General features: G+C 42.8%; 1 protein-coding gene across 13 annotated transcripts in view; it reads left to right on the forward strand.

The window, feature by feature from the left end:
* Positions 1 to 10,039: 10,039 nt before the first annotated feature.
* Positions 10,040 to 20,232, forward strand: part of TASOR (transcription activation suppressor) — a 61,489-nt gene continuing 51,296 nt past the window's right edge. For 4 of the 13 annotated variants that reach the window (XM_054033343.1, XM_054033346.1, XM_054033345.1 and 1 more), the window contains exon 1: positions 10,055 to 10,636. In XM_054033343.1, coding sequence (XP_053889318.1) covers positions 10,258 to 10,636 — 379 coding nt within the window. In that variant the 5' untranslated portion in view covers positions 10,055 to 10,257. Of the gene's footprint in view, positions 10,637 to 20,232 lie in introns of all 13 variants that reach the window. The other 9 variants (XM_054033354.1, XM_054033355.1, XM_054033356.1 and 6 more) reach the window with 4 other exon arrangements.

The following is a 20,232-nucleotide window of genomic DNA, read 5'->3' on the forward strand; positions in this document are numbered from 1 at the left end:
CTCCAGGCTACCTTGGCAGTTATTCTGCCATTTGTGTGACAAAGTAATAAAGAATGCACGAATTTTAAACAACAATGACTTTGTTGCATCTGCAAGCGATGATCAAAGTGGGAAGGGAAGGGTGGCTGGCTTACAGGGAAGCAGAGTGAACCAAGGGGGTGGGTTTTTATCAAGGAGAAACAAACAGAACTTTCACACCGTAGCCCCCTGGCCAGTCATGAAACTGGTTTTCAAAGCTTCTCTGATGCTCACTGCTGTGCTCTTAGATATTGTGGAGCACACTGCAAACAGTAATAACGATGGGAATATTGGTTTCGCTGAGGTCTAACCAACTCAGTAAACTGCACCAGCAAGCTTTTAAACGTCCAAAGGCACATTCTACCACCATTCTGCACTTGCTCAGCCTATAGTTGAACAGCTCCTGACTACTGTCCAGGGTGCCTGTGTCCAGGGTGCCTTCATGAGCCATGGCATTAAAGGGTAGGCTGGGTCCCCAAGGATAACTATAGGCATTTCAACATCCCCAATGGTTATTTTCTGGTCTGGAAAGTAAGTCCCTTGCTCCAGCCGTTGACACAGAGCGGAGTTCCTAAAGATGCGAGCGTCATTTACCTTTCCCGGCCATCCCACGTTGATGTTGGTGAAACGTCCCTTGTGATCCACCAGTGCTTGCAGCACCATTGAAAAGTACCCTTTTCGGCTTATGTGCTCGCTGCCTTGGTGCTCCGGTCCCAAGATAGGGATATGCGTTCCGTCTACCACCCACCACAGTTAGGGAATCCCATTGCAGCAAAGCCATCCACTATGACCTGCAGATTTCCCAGAGTCACTACCCTGGATAGCAGCAGGTCAAAGATCACTTTGGTTACTTGGATCACAGCAGCCCGCACAGTAGATTTGCCCACTCCAAACTGATTCCTGACTGACCGGTAGCTGTCTGGCATTGCAAGCTTCCAGAGGGCAATCGCCACTTGCTTGTGAACTGTGAGGGCTGCTCTCATCTTGGTATTCTTGCGCTTCAGGGCAGGGGAAAGCAAGTTACAAAGTTCCATGAAAGTTCCCTTACGCATGCGAAAGTTTCGCAGCCACTGTGAATCATCCCAGACCTGCAACACTATGCGGTGCCAGCAGTCTGTGCTTGTTTCCCAGGCCCAGAATCGGCATTCAAAGCACGAACCTGCCCCATTACCACCATGATGTCCAAATTGTCAGGGCCTGTGCTTTTAGAGAAGTCTGTGTCCATGTCCTCATCACTCTTGTGACCGAGCTGCCGTCGCCTCCTCGCCTGCCTCTGCAGGTCCTGGTGCCGCATACACTGCAGTATAATGCGCATGCTGTTTACAGTGCTCATAACTGCAGCAGCGATCTAGGAGGGCTCCATGCTTGCCGTGCTATGGCGTCTGCGCGGAAAAAAGGCGCGAAACAATTCTCAGCCATTGCTCTCAGTGAGGGAGGGGCGACTGACGACTGTAGCTATCCCACAGTTCCCACAATCTCCGCCAACCATTTGAATTCTGGGTTGAGTTCCCGATGCCTGATGGGTCAAAAACATTGTGGCAGGTGGTTCTGGGTACATGTTGTCAGACCCCTCCCCCCCCAGTGAAAGCAACGACAAAAAATCGTTTCTCACCTTTTTTCACTGTCACCGTATGTCTCCAGGGTGCTGCTGGCAGACACAGTACTGCAGTGCTACAGAGCAGCATCCCCTTGCCTTGCAGACAGCAGAGGGTGCAGTATGACTGGTAGCCATCATCATCGTCCCGTGGTTACTCCTGGCTGGCCTTGGTGAGGTCGGTCGGGGGCGCCTGGACAAAAATGGGAATGACGTCAGGTCATTCTCTTCTTTAAGTTTTGTGTAATGGAGATTCAGTCCTGCCTGGAATATCATGCCAGCTGGAGGCCTCTGCCTCAGGCTGCTCTCCCAGTCGGCAGCACTGCACGGTCACGCCTACCCCTTGCTCCCATGGCTCATGAAGCCTGGACAGTAGTAAGGAGCAGTCCAACTATAGGTTGAACAAGTGCAGAATGGTGGTTCACTCTACTTCCCTGTAAGCCAACCACCCTTCCCTCTCCTCCCCTCCCCTCCCCAATTTGATCTCTGCTTGCAGAGGCAATAAAGTCATTGTTGTTTAAAATTCATGCATTCTTTATTCGTCACACAAATGGGGGGATAACTGCCAAGGTAGCCTGGGAGGGGCGGGGGAGGAGGGAAGCAACGGGTGGGGTAGTTGTACGCGCACCCCCTAGAATGGCATGCAGCTCATCATTTCTGCGGGATGTGTGGGGCTCTGATCGAGAGCGGCCGTTTGCCTCTCTGGTTCTTTAGTAGGCTTGCCTGATATTCCAGGTAGGACTGAATCTCCATTAGACAAAACTTAAAGAAGGGAATGACCTGGAGTCACACACTGGCGTAGCCAGGATCTAAGAGCAGGGGGAGCAAACATAAAAAAGGCGCGCCCCCCTTGGCTCCTCCTCTGGCCACACCCCCTTTGGCTCCTCCGCGCCCCCCCCCTTGGCGGCTCCTTCGGCTGTGCCGCGCCGTCCCCCCCCCCATTGGGTGCTGGCCCTCATGTTGCGACCCCCTTGCTCCTCCGGCTGCCGGCCACACTGCGGGCCGCCTTGCTGCCCCACCCCCGCCTCCTCTGGCCACGCCCGCCGCCCCAGCCCATTGGCTGCAGGCCACCCTGCTGCGCCCCCCCCTCCTCTCCCGGCTACCTTGCTGCGGTCCCTCCCCGCCGTCCTCTGCCTCCTCCAGCCGCACCAGCCGCCCCGGCCTATTGGCTGCAGGCCGCCCTGCTGCGCCCTCCCTTGCTCCCCCGGCCGCGCTATGCGGGCCGCCTTGCTGCGACCCCTCCCTCGCTCCCCCAGCTGCGGCTGCCGGCTGCGCTGTGTGGGCCGCCCTGCTACGCCCCTTCCCCCCCCCGCGGCTGCCGGCCACGCTGTGCGGGCCGCCATGCTGCGCCCCTCCTCCGGCCACGCCCACCAACCCCCCATTGGCTGCCGGCCACACTGTGGGCCACCCTGCTGCGCCCCCCTTCATTCCTCCGGTCGGGCCGCCCCCTCCCCCTGGCTCCTCTAGCTGTGCTGCTCCCCCTTGCCTGCAGGACTTTACCGCTGGCCGGCAGGCGTACCGCTTTTTGAAAACGTGCAGAGGGGAAGCGGCTGCTTCCCCTGCACTCCACTAGCTATGCTACTGGAGTCACTCCTATTTTTGTCCAGGTGCCCCCGCCTGACCTCACAGAGGCCGTCCAGGAGCATCCATGTCTGCCCAGGTGCCCCTGACCAACCTCACCGAGGCCGGCCAGGAGCAGCCAGGAGACAGCAGCAGACGGTACAGTATGACTGGTAACAGTCTTTGCCAACTTGCAAAGGCAAGGAGCTGCTGCTGTGTAGCACTGCAGTATTGCCTCTGTCAGTAGTACCCAGGAGACATACGGTGACCGTGAGCTGAGCTGGCTCCATGCTTGCTGTGGTATGTCATCTGCATGGGTAACCCAGGAAAAAAGGCGAGAAACGATTTTTTGCCATTGCTTTGGGGGGGGCTGACAACATGTACCCAGAACCACCCGCGACAATATTTTTGCCCCATCAGGCATTGGGAGCGCAACCCAGAATTCCAATAGGGGGCAGAGACTGCGGGAACTGTGGGATAGCTACCACAGTGCAACACTTCGGAAGTCGACGCTAGCCTCGGTACTATGGACACACACCGCCGACTTAATGCGTTTAGTGGGGGGACATACAAACAAAAGTATCAAATTGATTTCTAAAAAATCTACTTCTATTAAATCGACCTAATTTCGTAGTGAAGACATACTCATAGATCCAATAAACTGACTAGAACATTCAAGTTCGATGTATATTATACTGCTGCTAAATTAACCCTTAGTTTCAAATGCGTATCAAAGCTTATTTTACAAGTTTGAAAAACTCCCATTTCTTATTTGCTTTCAGAAGCTAAGGTGCATTATATTACAACCAATTTCATCATCCATCTGTACTTCCCACTAAAAAGTATAAGTAAAGTGGCATCTCTGAGATACCATTCATTATAAAAATATTCAAACATAACAAGCATTTCCAAAACTGTTCCAAAAATTATATATATTTCTTATTTAATAAACAATTAGCTAAATTAGCTAAATCACTACTTTTCCTTAAAGCTCAGTTTAGAATAGAAAAATTTGAGAAAGTGGGATAACAATTCCAAATCTGACTGATATTCTTCATTGCTCAGAAATAATTTATAGACTATATCATAATAGTAGAAGACCAAATGGATCTTTCCATTGTATTCCAAAACCTTTCCTCATGATTTAATGTTTGATGCATCTTATAAGAACAGAAAGAAAAAAGTGCTTGTTCAATTATCATTCACTGGAATGATTACTAAAAATCCCCCAATGATATTTCTATACATACAAAAAGCTAAACAAAATTATTGTATACCAATTTGCCTGCTTATCATTAAAGTTAGCTCAAGAGTGGACTTGTGTGCACACCCCACACTGCAGCTTCTTAAGAAAGCATAAAGAGGCCTCAATAAAAAATGCATTTTACCTACACAGCAAGAATGTTCTAATTGCCAAAGTCAATACTTACTGTGGAATAGCCAACAAATATTAATAAGCATATTAAAATTTTATAGGTCCACACATTCATTTTTTCAGATGTAACACTTTGAAATATCAGTCATCAGCATTACATTCAAAGCTTTGATTTTCCTTGGAAGCCAATTCACCTCCATGAGCACAAAGATTAGACTTTTTCTCCTTTTCTATCATTTGTAAAAAACTTAATTTCTATTAGCACTTTCCAATATAGTTGAATTGCTAGGATTAAGACTGGAAATATATCCATATCCAATTTTATTTTCTTTGTAGACGACAACATCTACGTCTACACTACAAAGTTTGGTTAACACAAGTTATGTTGCATACATCTGCTGAAGTTTGTATATTAGTCAGTATTTGAACACTTGGCTGCTTGCATCGGTACTGTGTACTAACCAGGACTGCTTCTATCATCATAATGTCAATGTAAAGTGCAGTGCATCCCAGGTAGGTACGCCTGCTCTGCCATCCAGTGCAATGTGTTTTGAGACATTTTCACAGAACTTTGTGGGATCATAACAAATCACCGAGGAAGTTCTGGGAGCTAGGGGTCAAATTCCTACTATGCCTTAATTTGTTAATGGGCTGGAGCCATTTTACAATGGAGAAAGAGGACAGTGAGGTGGGATTGAGGTATAAGGAAAAGGAAAAAATGGCAAAGAATAATGCATATACGCAGTTACCCAAGCTCTTTTCCACTTCATCGGTGGCTCACCTGGCTAGACTGCTGCAGAGTTTCAAACAGTTCCTAGCTCGTGGCATAGTTTGAGTGCCCTGCTGGATCTCTCCTGCTCCTGTTTCCTCCCCATGGTTAATGGCAGGGATCTCCATCTCAGGCTTCTCTGAGGTGTCCACAGTTGACTGCAGGGTTCAGGTTGGGTCACTACCAAATGTATGTGGCATGCAATTTGTTGCAAAAGTGGCAGGTCTGTGGGCAGCACAAAATGTGTTTTTTGCCCTTCTTGCTTTGTGATATGCTTGGGGTAGTTCCTTCACTTTCATGTGACATTGCTGCTGATCTCTGTCATGCCTCTTTGCCAGTATCCCTTGTGCAGTCTGCCCATAGATATCCATGTTTCTTTGGGTGATCCATATCCGTGCTTCCATAGTCTTCTCTCTACAGGCCAAGGAAATCCAATACTACTTTCCTACCTCAGGCAGGAGTGCATCTAATAGCTTTCTCTGTGTGTGGAGCCAGCATGGTCAGTTGGATACACAAAAAAAAGGTGTGCTACTAGGTGTGCTCACCAAGGTGGGCAATCAGGAAAAGGCATTTCAAAAACATGGAGGGGTTTAAAAGGTGTTGGGGGGATTCCAATCTCTGTGACCCTTGGGCTGGGGAATTCAAAACTGTGACCAGAACAGTCACTGTCACGAGGACAGAGGCACTGTCGGACAGGTGCTGGAGCACTGTTAAGGTTGGCACAACTAATGCAGTGTCTATATTTGCACTGCATTGACCTCACTAGGTTGGCTATGGCTCTGTGCCACTAAGGGAGATGCTGTTACTGTATCTCTGTAATGGGCCATGTAAGTCGGCAGAAGACAAATATAAGTCTAGACACACGCATAACTAAGTCAACACAAGTGGACTCAAGTTGACCTAACTTTGTAGTGTAGCTCTAACCATCCTTCTTTACAATTGCTTAAAATTCTTTTATCTCTATAATCGGACAAAATACCAATTATAGGTATCCCCACACTCCATGCTGCAGCACCTCATTCCTTTGATTCCCTGGTTAGCACATTTCCATGCAAACCAGTTTCTCTTCTGTGTTTATTTAGCCTCAATAGCACCAAATAATTCTTCCAAACACCAATACTCCCTGGTACCTAGATGATATGGACTTTCTTGCCTTGAACAATTTCTTTGTCCTCCTGGTCATATACGATGTTTTGTTCATTAAGTTTCTGTAGGAGACGTTTTAGTGACCATTTTTACTGTCTCTCTAACTAGTCTACGTGTGGTGTATTTGCTTAGCCACAGGGGCATAAAATCATTAATCTTTGTAACAACATTTCCAAACTACTACTAAAAATTCCATGGCGTAGACTGAAGATGCTCAGATTTTCTATGGAGCAATTCTAAAACTTCTTCGCTATCGTATGACCAAAACTGTTGAAGGAACAAGCTGATTTTTTTTTTAATATTGAGTCATCTTACAGTATTTTTATATTCTTGCATCTTTTATCTTCTCTGGTTTATAACAGGAAACAAATGCTTAAAATATTTTTAAAGGAGGAAAGAATAGTTATATCAACAGTTTTGTTATAGCAAAAGAAAAATTGTCCAGCAACTAGCTTAGTTTTGCCATAAACCTAAATTTTAAAAGTGTTAGGTTTTTCTAACACTTTCTGAACCTTTTTCTAGATCCAGCTGAAAGAATTCTAACAGTGGGCTGGAGTATTTCCTGAAGTTATATACATTAGATGTACACAGAAATGGATGACCTTATTTTCTACTCTCCATTTTGTTTTTTTTAAAAGTGGTTGGTTACTCACAATTTGCAGTTTTTCTTGATAAACCTCAATTGTAGTTTCTAGTACAAGTCATGGAGCAAAGGTACCAATAATCACTTCAATATCCTTCATGTAAAAATAACTCCTTTTAGCTCTGATCTTACAAAGAGTTACACACACGCTTAACTTTACCTATTTGTGAATAGTTCCATTGACTTCAAAATACAAAAAGTTAAGTAACTGTGCAAGTCTTTGCATGATTAGGTGTTTCCTGTGCAGTTTCCAATTCCACAACAGAGCATGAGGTGGCACAACCAACCACATTTGTGAACTGCTAATTCTAAACTTCCTCGCTCAAAAACACTAGTAGCAGACCATAGAAAATGGGCTATTCCTCTCTGCGGTGGCTGCATAAAATTTTCTGGCATCTTTTTCTCTGAAGGCTGGATGTCAAACTGTTCAGAACAAGAGAAATGCAACAAAAAATAAATGTACTTACCCCACATTCTCCACTTAAGCAGCTAGCACAGTTGAAGAAATGTTATGAAGAACAAACAAAAGTGAAGCAGCAGCAAAGAACTCAAACCATGCTACCATACTGATAGCTTCTCAGTTTACAAATGTTATGCAGGGAATAATTTTGTCCCACTTTTAAAAGTATTTAATGGATTCAGGCAAAGAAATATCTTCAATCTCCTACAGTGTATTTCTTTCATGTCTAAAGCGGTTTACCATAGCCAGAGCTGCTTTCTTAGAACTATTCAAGGAGCAAGGGCACAGATTCTGAAGAGAGAGCAGGTTCTGAAAATGCCACACAGCATACCTTTCAACTTTCCAAGGCACAAATATGGGACTCAATATGAAGGAGACAGAAAATTATTCATTTAAAATGATTATTCTATTTCTATTCAAGATCTTACACTGCCTTCTGTATTGCAGTACCGATGCACCTTACAAAAGTGCATTAAGTAACATATCTACCATGTATGGTTCTTTCTTTCTCTCATCTTCTTCCCAGAGGGAAAAATTATGAGATATTCAGTTTTAAATTACTGGTACCAGTATACTGTGCTGTGTGTTTATATTACAAGGTAAGACCAAAGTGGGTTTTGCACTTGGATCAAAAGACAGTAAGTTTAATTGAAGTAGGGGATTTAGATTCTGAGTTTATTCCTTTCTTGGGCAGGCATGTGAGAAAGCTGCTTCCTGGATAAACAAGCTTTGTTCTTGTGGTACACAGTTCCATTGTGGCAGAGGTCTGGAACTGTTGAACATAGTCCTCGTCCTAGAACTTTAAGTGACCTTTAAGGTAACAGTGTTCAATATCTTGAAAGTAAGGATTGAGACCTTGAATCTGACATGCTATTCTATGGGAAATAAGTATAGTGAAGAATGAACAGGTTTGATATACTCATTGCAGACCTTGTTGCTGAGATGTGCTGCTGTATTCTGTACTTGGGAGTTTCCAGCGGGTTGATGAGGGTGTGTAGGTAGACTGCATTGCTGTAGTGTTGTCAGAAGAATACAGAAGTGTTATTACCAAGCCTAGGTCACTGTCCACCAGGAAAGTCTCAATGAACTGTAGGTGGTAGAACACATTGTTTGCAGATGCTGATGATGTAGGATTAATTATCTTGGTGTAAATATCTATAATCTCTCTGTTTCATAATTAATTACTTCTGATGCAAGTTATTTAAACAGAAGTGAGCAGACCAAATTTGTGTGGAATGTAAATAGTGGGACGAAATGAGTGACATCTCCAAATAGTAATACACTTCTTAAGTGAAATATCCAGTAGTCAGCATAAAATTGGTGAGAAACTCCTCACAGTACCTCTTATTTTCAGTTTTTGTTACTAGTAATAGTTACTGAAGAACTATAAATGTTCAGACACAAGCACATAGCTAGATGGGACACCCAAATTACCAAGCTACACAGGAACCACACATTTAAAACCCCAACAGCACTGAATCTGTCCTTATCTTTCTGAAAAAGATAAACTGAATGGAATTCAGTTTATGGTGCAGGAGATCTTTGGATGAGACCTTAAAAACACAAATCCCATCTTTACCTTGTAGACATTCAAGCAGGGCTAAGGACCCATGAATTCCCTGTTGCCACTTTGAGAGGCAGAGTGGGGAACTAGATCTCTGCCTTTTTCTCCCATTCTGCAGAAACAAGGTTGGAAACTAGGCCCACACTTTCATCTCTGTTCCCAATCATGAAAAAGGGTGGGGATCAGACTGATACCTTCTTCTCTGTTCCTGTTTCTTAACGGAGTAGGCTATTACACCTGTGTCGTCTTCTCCATTCCCACTCCTGGAAGTCGGATGGCTTACGTTGCCACTTTCTTTTTTGTCAAATGCTAAAGAGGGCAGGAAACTGCTCCCTGGCCTTCTCCTCTGGTTCTGGTGATTATCAAAGGCTGAGTGGTACCTTTAGGGATCAAGCATACTTGGAGGAGCTGCAGGACAGGCAGCAGTTGGTCCTACGGATTCCGCCCTGCTTCCATCGTTGCAGCACAGCATCAAGAACTGGTACAAAGGCTTGTTGACTTTACGTGGTACAAACACTCCCTCTCACAACAGGCGTGTGACCCATGGTGGGTGCTTCGACTGCTTGGGCAGTGCAACAACGGTCAATGGTGCCAACCCACCCTTTTGTGGCTGCAGTGCTGCCTGAGAGGAAAAACCACCATGATCAGTATGAACTCTCCTTTATCTTGCTGCCAGAGCCAAACAGCGAGAAGATATAAAATAGGGATGGGAACCAGGCCCCACAAGGAATCGAGGAGTGGGAGAGAGGGAGGGACGGACTTGAGGCAGAGGCGCGCCAAACGAGGGGCTGTGCCATTTCTGCCAGTTTGATATGTTCTCGCTTCGCTGCGCCACTTGCACGGTACCGCCCTCCTCCCATATTTATAACCTGCCCTACGCATTGATTGGTCGCCGCTGGCCGGACGCTGGCCACGCCCCTTTCCCAGCTGCGGCGCCGCCGCCGCCATGTTGGGGGGAAGGAGAGGCGGAGTTGTTGCCATAAAGTGAGCCCCCGGAGTGGTAGAGCGGCGCAGCGCGGTAGAGGCTAGCGGTGGGTGGTGCATGGAGCTTGGGAAGGGGCAGCTCCGAGGGAGAAGACGAGAAGAAACAGTTGATAGCGCTCAGTTGTTTCCTCGCCATAGAGTTCAATGGCGGATGCTGGGGTTACTGGCGGTGGCGAGATAGAGCCGGAGCAGCTTCAGCGGACGGAGAAGAACGACCGGGGCCTCCTCGGTGTGGAGAGCAGCAGCAGCGCAGCAGCAGCTGAGGACAACACACAAGATGGCGGCCGCTCTGATGGTACCGCTGAGGAGGCGCTGCTGGTGGCTACTACAGAAGACCAGACCCCCCCAAATCTCAGCAGCAGCAGCCGCCAGCGCAAGAGCAGCGTCTCCACGGCACATGAACAGCAGCAGCCACAACAAACCAGCGACGTGTTGGGGGGTCCTCCCCCTCTCCCCAAGCCCCCTGAAGATCTGCCTATTAGGAGGAATTTTCAGATCCCCAGGAAGAGCAGAGAAAAGAAAGGTTGTTCCCTTCCTCCCCCCTACTTCTCTCCCTCACCCCCCCTCTTCATCTTATTCATTAGGGAGGCTCTTTATACACTTCTCACAGCTGCATGCAAAATCCTGCGGGTGTGGAGGAGGCTGTGGCATGGCTCCGATTAGAGAGGCTTCTGGGGATGAGATTTTTAGTGTTAGGCATTTTAAATTCTCCTTTTTGTGTAAGGGGGAAAAAAAGCTTGAATTTGAGATGGTAGCTTAAAAATGGAAAAGGCTGGATTTGATCAGGGTGGGCTTGGAAACGGTTTATCACAGCCCCACTTCTGAGATGCACAGACACACACAGAGAAGATGGTTCTCTGTGGGACACGCACACGGACATAGAAGATGGTTCTTTTTCTATCTTTCCCTCTTCTTCCCTCTCTGCAGGAGACAATTGCGTCCATACTTAGATTGAGCTGGTAAACACTTTATACATTTCTACTTCAGAGACACATGCAGAGAAGATGACCCTTCTTTCCTTACCCATTGAAAGCTTGCCTGTGTCTCCATCTCTTTGCAGGAGAGAAGTGTGCATCCCACATTCATGTGCCTCACACTGGAAATGCTACTTTTTTGAGGATCCTATTTTTTTAATGGAACTTCCTCTGAAAGCCAGTGCTCTCTCTCATTTTCTGGGAGACTGTTCATTTCTGCTTGCTTTTATTTTGTTAATTTGCCAAGAAGATTTACTTACTTTGGTGTCTCCCCCTCTTTCCCCTCCCCCAAGTTGCCCCTTTCTTGCCCTTCCCTAGTAGTGGAATAGGGCTCAATAACACAACAGTTACTATTGCAAAACATTTTCATACAGGGTTTTCATCTTTCAATGAGGTTGTTTAACTTTTGTAACTTTCTTTAAAATTTTGTTCTGTGAGGAGGAAGTGAAGGTAGGTTTGTTTGATTATCCCATTTCTCCTTCCCATTTTAAAGATGGCAGTAATTCTCTCAGAAATACAAAAGTGGATATGAAGCCTAGCAGAGGCCAATGTAAAAGGAGCTGATTGACTTAAAGCAGTGGTTCCCAAACTTTAACAACCTGTGAACCCCTTTCACTAAAATATCAAGACTTGCGAACCCCCTCCTAAAAATGAATATTTCCAGGGATTTTCTCCTTTACCTAAGAATAAATTATAAAAGCAGTGATCTTGGAAATATAAAATTTGTTTTTGACATGCTTATTACACACTATTAATTATTTATCATTACAGTATTTTATTACATTATGAAAATGGCAACACTCTTCCAAAATCTCACTTTTGTAGCTTGTATCACTTTGAATAAGCCTCTTATAAGACAAGGCTCCTATATTGCATCAAGTATCTGATGTGAAGTAGCATGAAGGTATTTAAGAAGCCAACTCAAAGAGTTCCTCCTACACAAGCATTCAGGTCTTGAGCAGTCCAGGCAAACAACACATGTTACAGCAAAGCTTAAGCTTGTTCTTCATAATTTAAAAACAATTCTAGCTGCCTATTTAATTTTAAAAACAGGAAAAAATATCCATCTCCCTTTCCATTTCTTATAAGGAGTCTTGAAGTTTAAATCTCCTCAGTGTGGTAGGTATGCTTGCTTTGATCTGCTTAGCTCTTGGAAGTCCAGAGGCTCCAGGCTGCTGGCCCCATGCTGCCCAGGGTCCCTAGGGACAGCTCTGTCCACCTTTAGGGAATTTTTTTCCCGAGAACCTCCTGTAATATCTTGCGAACGCCCAGGGGTTCAGGAATCCCAGTTTGGGAACCACTGACTTAAAGTAATGTCCTGTCCTCCTTGATGGTCATCTGATAGAAAAATGCCTGGATTTTAAAAATGGCTCCTTGTTTTAGATGTCCCAAGACCAAGTGTAATTGTTTTAACCACAAAGTTAGAGAACCAAATCTCAGAGGCATTCAGTGCATCACATAGATTTGATTTTTTTTTTTTTTTTTTTTTGAAGTACCTATCTAGCACTTTGGTTCCATTGTGAATCTGGATAAACCTGAAATATATAAACTAGGTCTGGAAAACACCTTCTTGTGTTTTCCAGACACTTGCCTGTGCAGGATTGTTTTCCTGCAGTATATGTTTCTGACCAATCAAGCATTTTAAATACCTTGAGTTTAGAACTACTTCTATCCCTTCCTTTGGGATAGAGGGGGAGACTAGTCTGATCTAACTGGTTCCAACTTACTTGCTAACATCAAGATTTTATTTGGCATGTTCTTATGGATTTCATCTTTTAGTGTATCAGAATTTCTTCTTTAAAATATTGTCCAAAGAGGTCTCTGTTTTTAATAATACGTGCTAGTTAAGAAGTTTGGACACTTGAAACATTTCTTTCCATTCCATCATATACATGTGCTGGTTTATTGTTTATGGGTGCTTGGCTGTTGCCATAACAATACCATAGTATAGTAAGCCATGATGATATCATGGCACATCAGAAGCCAAAATTGGGCCAGATCAGTAATTGGATGGAAGGCTTCCAGAGAGAACTTGGGTGTTGCAGGAAGTGTTGAATGATGAATTGGGAAGTTTTGGTATTAAATCAGTACTACACCAGTACCCCAATTTAATGCCAGAGAGACAATGCACTGCTGGCACTTTGTGTTCTGAAACCAAGAAGACCATCCAGATCACCCCATTCTTCCACCAAGCACTTAATGGCTGATAAAGATGACATGATTCTCCTTGGAAAGGTAGGGATGTTGATATTGCTGCCCTGCCCAAATTCCAAACTTGGGAACACTAGGCAACATTGCTCTTTTCTCTCTCTTTCTCTCCCCCCTCCCCCCTTCCCCATTCTTCTGTAACTTCCAGTGGAAGTTTTTCTTGGCCTCTTGTCTAAAATTATGTTGTAGCATTGCTGGTGCAGAATGGCTGCTGTATTCCACCCACAGGGTGACTGTTTTTTAGTTGTGGGAAACTGATCCCTATAGTATATGACCTATAACAGTTCTTTGCGCTCCTCCATGATGGAAGCACTAGATCAGTGCAAGTCATAACTACATTTTCTTTTCCATTGCATTTTAAAAAGGACACTAAAACCTATTATACTTTGGACTTTTTTTTTTTTTAAATAACTATGTGAGGCAATTTTAAAAACTACATGGAATTTGCAAAATTCGGAAAACACAGGTAAATCCTTGGTCTACCAGCTTCTTCAGTTTCTGAAGCAGGAATAGATGTTCCTTGAATGACGACTAGAAACAAATGAAAGTATGATATCAAGGCTAAGCCTACCATCTAAAGAGTTACAGAAAATATGATAACGTGAGCTGAACAAAGCAGATGGAGCTAATTGAGGGATTATATAACTAGGCTCTTTCTATTGATTCTTTATTAGACTCTAATTCCCGGGGGGGGGAACTCTTATAAACTTTTTCATTAAATGCCAGGAGGCATTTTTAATTTATTTGCTCTCCCTTTTCTATAGGGACAATTCAGGGAGTATGGCCTTAAATATACACCTTTACCCCGATATAACACGATTTGGATATAACGCGGTAAAGCAGCACTCCGGGGTGGAGGGGGATTGCGCGCTCGGGCGGATCAAAGCAAGTTCAATATAACGCAGTAAGATTTTTTTTTTGGCTCCCGAGGACAGCGTTATATCGGGGTAGAGGTGTATTTATAAGCAGGAAAGATGAAATTTATTTTGTCTTGAGGATTTCGTCTATTTTATGGTATCTAGTCACACAGGGAACTAATTGTAATAGTACAGTTTCCTGTTTTGTTCATGAACCTTGTGGCTTACTGCCCTACTACCATGTCGTGTATTATTATTATTATTTAAAGCCATATCTTGCAAGCTGGCCAGCTTGAGCCTGGCCATTGCTTTGAGAAGCCTTTCACCTAATTGTGACAGGGAAGGGCAAGTGCATAATAAATAGTGCTGGTACCAGTCTTCCTTTGGACTCCCTGTTGGACTAACTCATCAGCATTCTGCCTCTGATTTCAGAAAGGCAATTAAATATGTGCTTGAGTAGTCCCACTGCTGCTCCTATGCATAAAGATAGGCACATGGCAAATCAGGAAGGTACTCAAGCACGTGTTAGGGTGCTGCCACTTCTTTCACTGTCTAGATGCAAAATCTTGCTTACTTGTTGTTAAAGACTCCGTGGCACTTGTAAGTGCTGGGTTGTTAGCCAAACTCTAGTTCACGTGAGGGTGGTTTTTTGATGACCTATATTGTTTGACAGTTCATTAGATATGTGTTTTTTCCATTATTCTTCCTAAACTTTTGGGAAGGGTGGCTGTATGCTGTTCACCATTGACCGTTTCCACCCTAGGGGATTAAGTGATTCCCTGAATTTGTAAACTGTTTACGGACCTTTTAGGGGCAAAGACGCTACAATAATACAAGCTCAAGGCTTATATTAACCATTGTGATGTCCTATTTTATCTGTCTTGATGATCTTGCCCTTGGAAATCGTGACTTCAAGAAAACGGTACTTTTCATATCTTGGTGGCAGAAACACTTCATTCCTAAAGAGCAATATCATCCTGCTCTTTTTACTGATTTGATAAGAAGGAAAATACTTTGTATTCCTGGAAACCTGAAGTGTCAGGTGAAGACAGTCAGTATTCCTCAAGAAAGCAAGATTATTTTCCTGATGTAGTTGCACGTTCAAACACTTTTTTTTTTTTTTTTTTTTTTTTTTTAAAGGGGGGGGGGAACCTGCAGATTTAATCTGATAATTTGAATGATTTGATATATTGCTTACTGAGAGTCATATACGGAAATTGACTAATGGTGGTGTCTTGGCATTGAAAACAAGGCATAGCACCAGTCGAGGCAGTCCAGCACCAATATCTGATTTCAAACATTAAAATGTCTCTTTTTTTATTAAAAAAAAAACCCCACACTTATAGATTTTTTCTTTCTAACAAAACGACTGTTATAATACTGGTCTAGCTTCTGTGCCAAGCGTAGTGAAATCTTTTTTTGTACTTCAAACAAAATATCACAAACGGTTGAGCATAGTTCCTATATGTCATAAGGATACTATAAATTAGTTTTCTCGTTTCCATAACTGTATGCAGTTAACATCACAAAAACTGGAAAATGGCTGGTATAAACAGGTCAGGTATTTTTCTAGTCCAGGTTATTGTTACGGCCCTACCAAATTCAGAGTCCATTTTGGTCAATGTCATGGTCATAGGATTTTAAAAATAATAAATTTCATGATTTCAGATATTTAAATCTGAAATTTCATGGTGTTGTAACTGTAGGGGTCCTGACCAAAAGGGAATTTGTGGGGGGAGGGATTTGCGATATTGCCACCTTTACTTCTGCACTGCCTTCAGAGCTGGGTGGCCAGAGTGTGGCAGTGGCTGGCCAAGGGCCCATCTCTGAAGGCAGTGCAGAAGTAAGGGTGGCAATACTGTGACACCCTCCCCCCCACGATAACTTTGTGATCTCCCCCACAACCCCATTTTGGGTTGGGACCCCGCCAGTTTGAGAAACACTGATCTCCCTCATGAAATCTGTACTGTATAGGGTAAACGTACACAAAAGACCAGATTTCACGGTCCATGGTGTGTTTTTTCACGGCTGTGAATTAGGTAGGGCCCTAGTAATTGTACTTTACTTCCTGAGCTCCTCAAAGCGTAAGGCCAGAAATAAGCTTAATGAATACCATTAAAATCTAAATCATGTGCACATATTACAGGATGTGGTGATTACCTTTTAGGCATAGTAATATATACAATATGATCTGGAACTGCACTTCTATAGTTACAATTAGTACTTGGTTGCAACAAAAAACTTGACATGGCATAGCCTATATAGGAACCATACATTCAACTGGTGGTCCTGGGGCTATGTGCCTCCTGAACTGTATTAAAATACCTTCTCTGGCTTAGATTTACGTTCTAAGCAACAGGTGATCTGTATAGAAAAATGTTTCCTGACCTACCCCCAAATGCTCCCTTCCTTTTTATAAAAACAAAAAACACCTCCCGAAACCCAGGTTGTGTTAAAACTTTGTTGACTGAGTTTTTGCTGGCTGAAGTCAGGGTTGAATGACTTCCCTATCCACCCCCATAATAAAATTAGCCTTTTGTTTTTGTTTTGTTACATTCCCCCCACTAAATTCCATCTAAACAATTCAATCGAACTATTATTTCAGCAGCTGAGGCAGTAGGGATGTAAGAGCCCCGCTGTTTGTTGTATGCTTTGAGAAGATTGCTTTTCCTTAGGCCTTGGTAACCCAACTCTAACACACACACACCAAAAAACAAAACAAAAAGACTGTTTTCTAAGATAGAAGCGCAAGGCTGTCGATCATTAAATCTTTTACAGTACCTTAAACATTAAGTAACAACAAAGTTACATAATTTTTACTTTTTTCTGTGTTTTACATGTGAACAGGAAGAACTTGCTCTATAATGAAATTTGTGGATTTTTTTTTTAAGACAGTATCACCAAAAGACGCATCATAAAGCCTTGCTGCTTGCTTGATTTGATGAAAACAAATCATATACAGAATATAGGATCCTTCATTAAACTTTTTTTCCCCCCTCAGGTGAAATGCATATTTCGGGTTTAAAGCACCTTCAACTCAGAACTTTAGGGTCAAGATATTCAAAAATTAAAATCAAACCAGGCACCCAAATGTCACTCATAAAGAGGCCTGACTTTTCCAGCGGTTGAATGTTCAACACTTTCTGAAAATCCAAGGTGCTTTAAGGGGTCTCAAATTGATATACTGCCAATGGATCTATATTTAGTTCAGAGATGGCATCAATTCTCAGCCTAACTAAAGAAATTTTATTAATTTATATCTGTCACAAGAACTATAATGTAAAAAAAATTACATAATACACTTTCAAAACCTATTCTTGAACAGCTATGCATGTCTTTCTCTGCATATAAAACTTTATTCCCAAGAAATTAAAAAAACAAACCTTTGTTATTACCAGAGCTGTGGACTACCTCTACTCCCCTCATTCCAGGGATTAGGTGGTAATACCACAGCAATCCATGTGATTTGCCGTATACAAAACTGTTTGATGTCTAGTTGTCAATAACACATTATTCATCGTAGAAGAAAATGAAGATAAGGCTTGTGAAGAAACTACATTTTGGAGGACTGCTGATCTCCATAAAAATCATTCATCAGAGTGCAAGGTCTAAGAAAACACACATGTGTAACCTCATTAATAATGTCCCAACAGAGTTTTAACAGCGGGCAGGACCTCTCCATAGGCAGTAATGTGCCTTTTACAGACTTGCATTGAGGAAGTAGACAATATGCTGCTGTAATATGTGGCCACTCTTGCATATAATATTGCAAGTCTCGAACTGTATACATAATATTGAGCAGCTAAGGCAACTTTGTTCATCAAGATTACAGGAATTCAACAACAGTCTTAGTAACATAACTGGACAACCACTTCAAACCTCTGCTATTTTTACTACAAGACATTTGAAGAAAATTTCTTTTTAGTTGCGCTAAACAGAAATCCCCTGGGTGATCAAAGTTCGATACAATCTATAGTGAAACTGTTTCCAGCATAATTTATTGAATGTAGTGCATGTAGATACTGTGCAGATAAATGCAGTCTTAAATCAGACTTATTACTCAAGTAACTTCTTAAAAACTTTACCTACAAATAAATCTGTGTGTCAATGTGGAAATTTTCCAATACTTTGATGTAACTTTTCTTAATCCTATAAGAAGAGCTCTAATATAGTAAACAACAAAGCACATGGTCTTTAGATCTGGAGAAATCAAGATGTAGCCAAGATTTTGTGTGTGTGTGTGTGTGCGCTAAAACTGCTGCTGTAATCCATCTTCATTAATGGAGGAAAAAACTGTTATCCTGACTTTCCTCTCTGTTCCTTCCCTATGTTTGGTTGGGTGTCTTTCTCTTTCTCCTGCCCCCCCGCCCCAATGTCTTGAACTAAGATTGTGAGCTGTTTGGATTAGGGACCATTTTATTGTATGTCAGTATGATACCTGGTAAAATGGGGCCATGAGTTGGTGGTTGCCTTCAGACTCTACTGTAATACGTATAATGCACACTCTAGCCAAACTTTGTCATTAATAGGGTTCACATGCATAATTAACTGTGTATGTATAACAGGTAGATTTTGTGTTCATGCTTACCATGGCATTAAATCTTTAAAGTACAACTGTATGATATATACAGCTGCAAGAACTAGGCCTTCTGCCTCTGTTGAAAGATGACTTGTTTCAGTAACAAATTAAAAAAAAAAAATCAGTAAAAACAGGATCAATTATTTTTTAATGTCCATGCTAAATTTAGCCGCCTTGCAGAGACAAATGTATGGTTCAGCTGCCTTAAATAACCATGGCAGTGACTTAATACTGCGTAAAGAAACAAATCATGACTCCTGTATCTAGTAATTTCTTCCTAGAAGGGTCTGATGCCTGACTGGATGGCACTGGAAAGCAAACTGCTTGCTCATTAGTCTTTTTCCACTATATATCTTTGTCTCATTCTTGCAATATAATTAAAACATGCAGCACTCACTATTTTCACTTTCCATTAAGATGGACCCAATTGCATGACCATAAATATAGCAATAGATGCTGTCTTTGTCTTTTCATTGGCAGTAACTGACCAGCTTTTACCAGCTGTTGGTCAAGCTGTTCTTGTGACTCTATAATAACCCTATTTAATTTTGTGCACCTCTCCCACCCCTTTAAAAACCATGCAGATTCACACGCCGTGGCCCAGTCTTGTGTAATCCTTGACACGCACTCTAAATCATTTATTGCTATTTTGGTAAATATTCTGTACTTTTATCCACATTTGTTTTTGTGATTCTTCTAGAACTTCTGTGCCTCCTGCGCTTTTAGAGCAGGAGACAGGCAGTAATAGAAGGGCAAAAGTACTATTTTGAAGGTATGTAGCAGAACTGTTTACAAACAAGAACTCCTGTACCCTCAGGATAAAGCACTATTTCTGTACACCTTAAAAAAGCTGTGTAGAGAAAATACCTGGTACATGATGTTTTAGGAGTACAGCTCCATTTCTTTGGGTCTTCTCTCTCCAAGTCTGTTTTTCAGTTCTTTGCTACTCCATGCTCTACAGTCCCCTGCTGGTCATTTGGCCCTCATTCTGTGCATCTGAAATGGTCAATGGGGATGGAGATGAGGGGTTAAAAGATAAACCCAAACCAAGGAGACTGCTATGCAGATTTAGGCAATAGCTTAGCAAAAAAGTAAATTTGAAGTGGCCATCTTTGTGAATGCATAATTATGTTATACAGAAGACCCATGTTGTCTTGGGGGATTTCTTAAACTAGAATGTGAACAACCATAGCTGAATCTATATTGTCCCCTCTATAATACCCATTTATTGTCAGGGTAAATAGCCTACGTGTTCACCAGACACTGTAACATCAATTTTTTTTTTTTTTTTGGAGAAAACGGAGGGGCTACAACCTGAAACTACTGCATTCTTACAATAACATATTATTCTGTATAACTGTGTGTTACAGCTTTTTGCAATATGTCTGCTACTTTCTTGGGAGTATGTTTAATTACATTAGTGTACTTCCCTTGGAAAGCTCTTTTGAGCAAGTTGTCAACTTAGTTTACAAGTAAATACTGGTATGGGATGGAGAAATGA

This window comes from Malaclemys terrapin, chromosome 7 (genome assembly GCF_027887155.1).
Source record: "Malaclemys terrapin pileata isolate rMalTer1 chromosome 7, rMalTer1.hap1, whole genome shotgun sequence".
Taxonomy (NCBI): domain Eukaryota; kingdom Metazoa; phylum Chordata; order Testudines; family Emydidae; genus Malaclemys; species Malaclemys terrapin.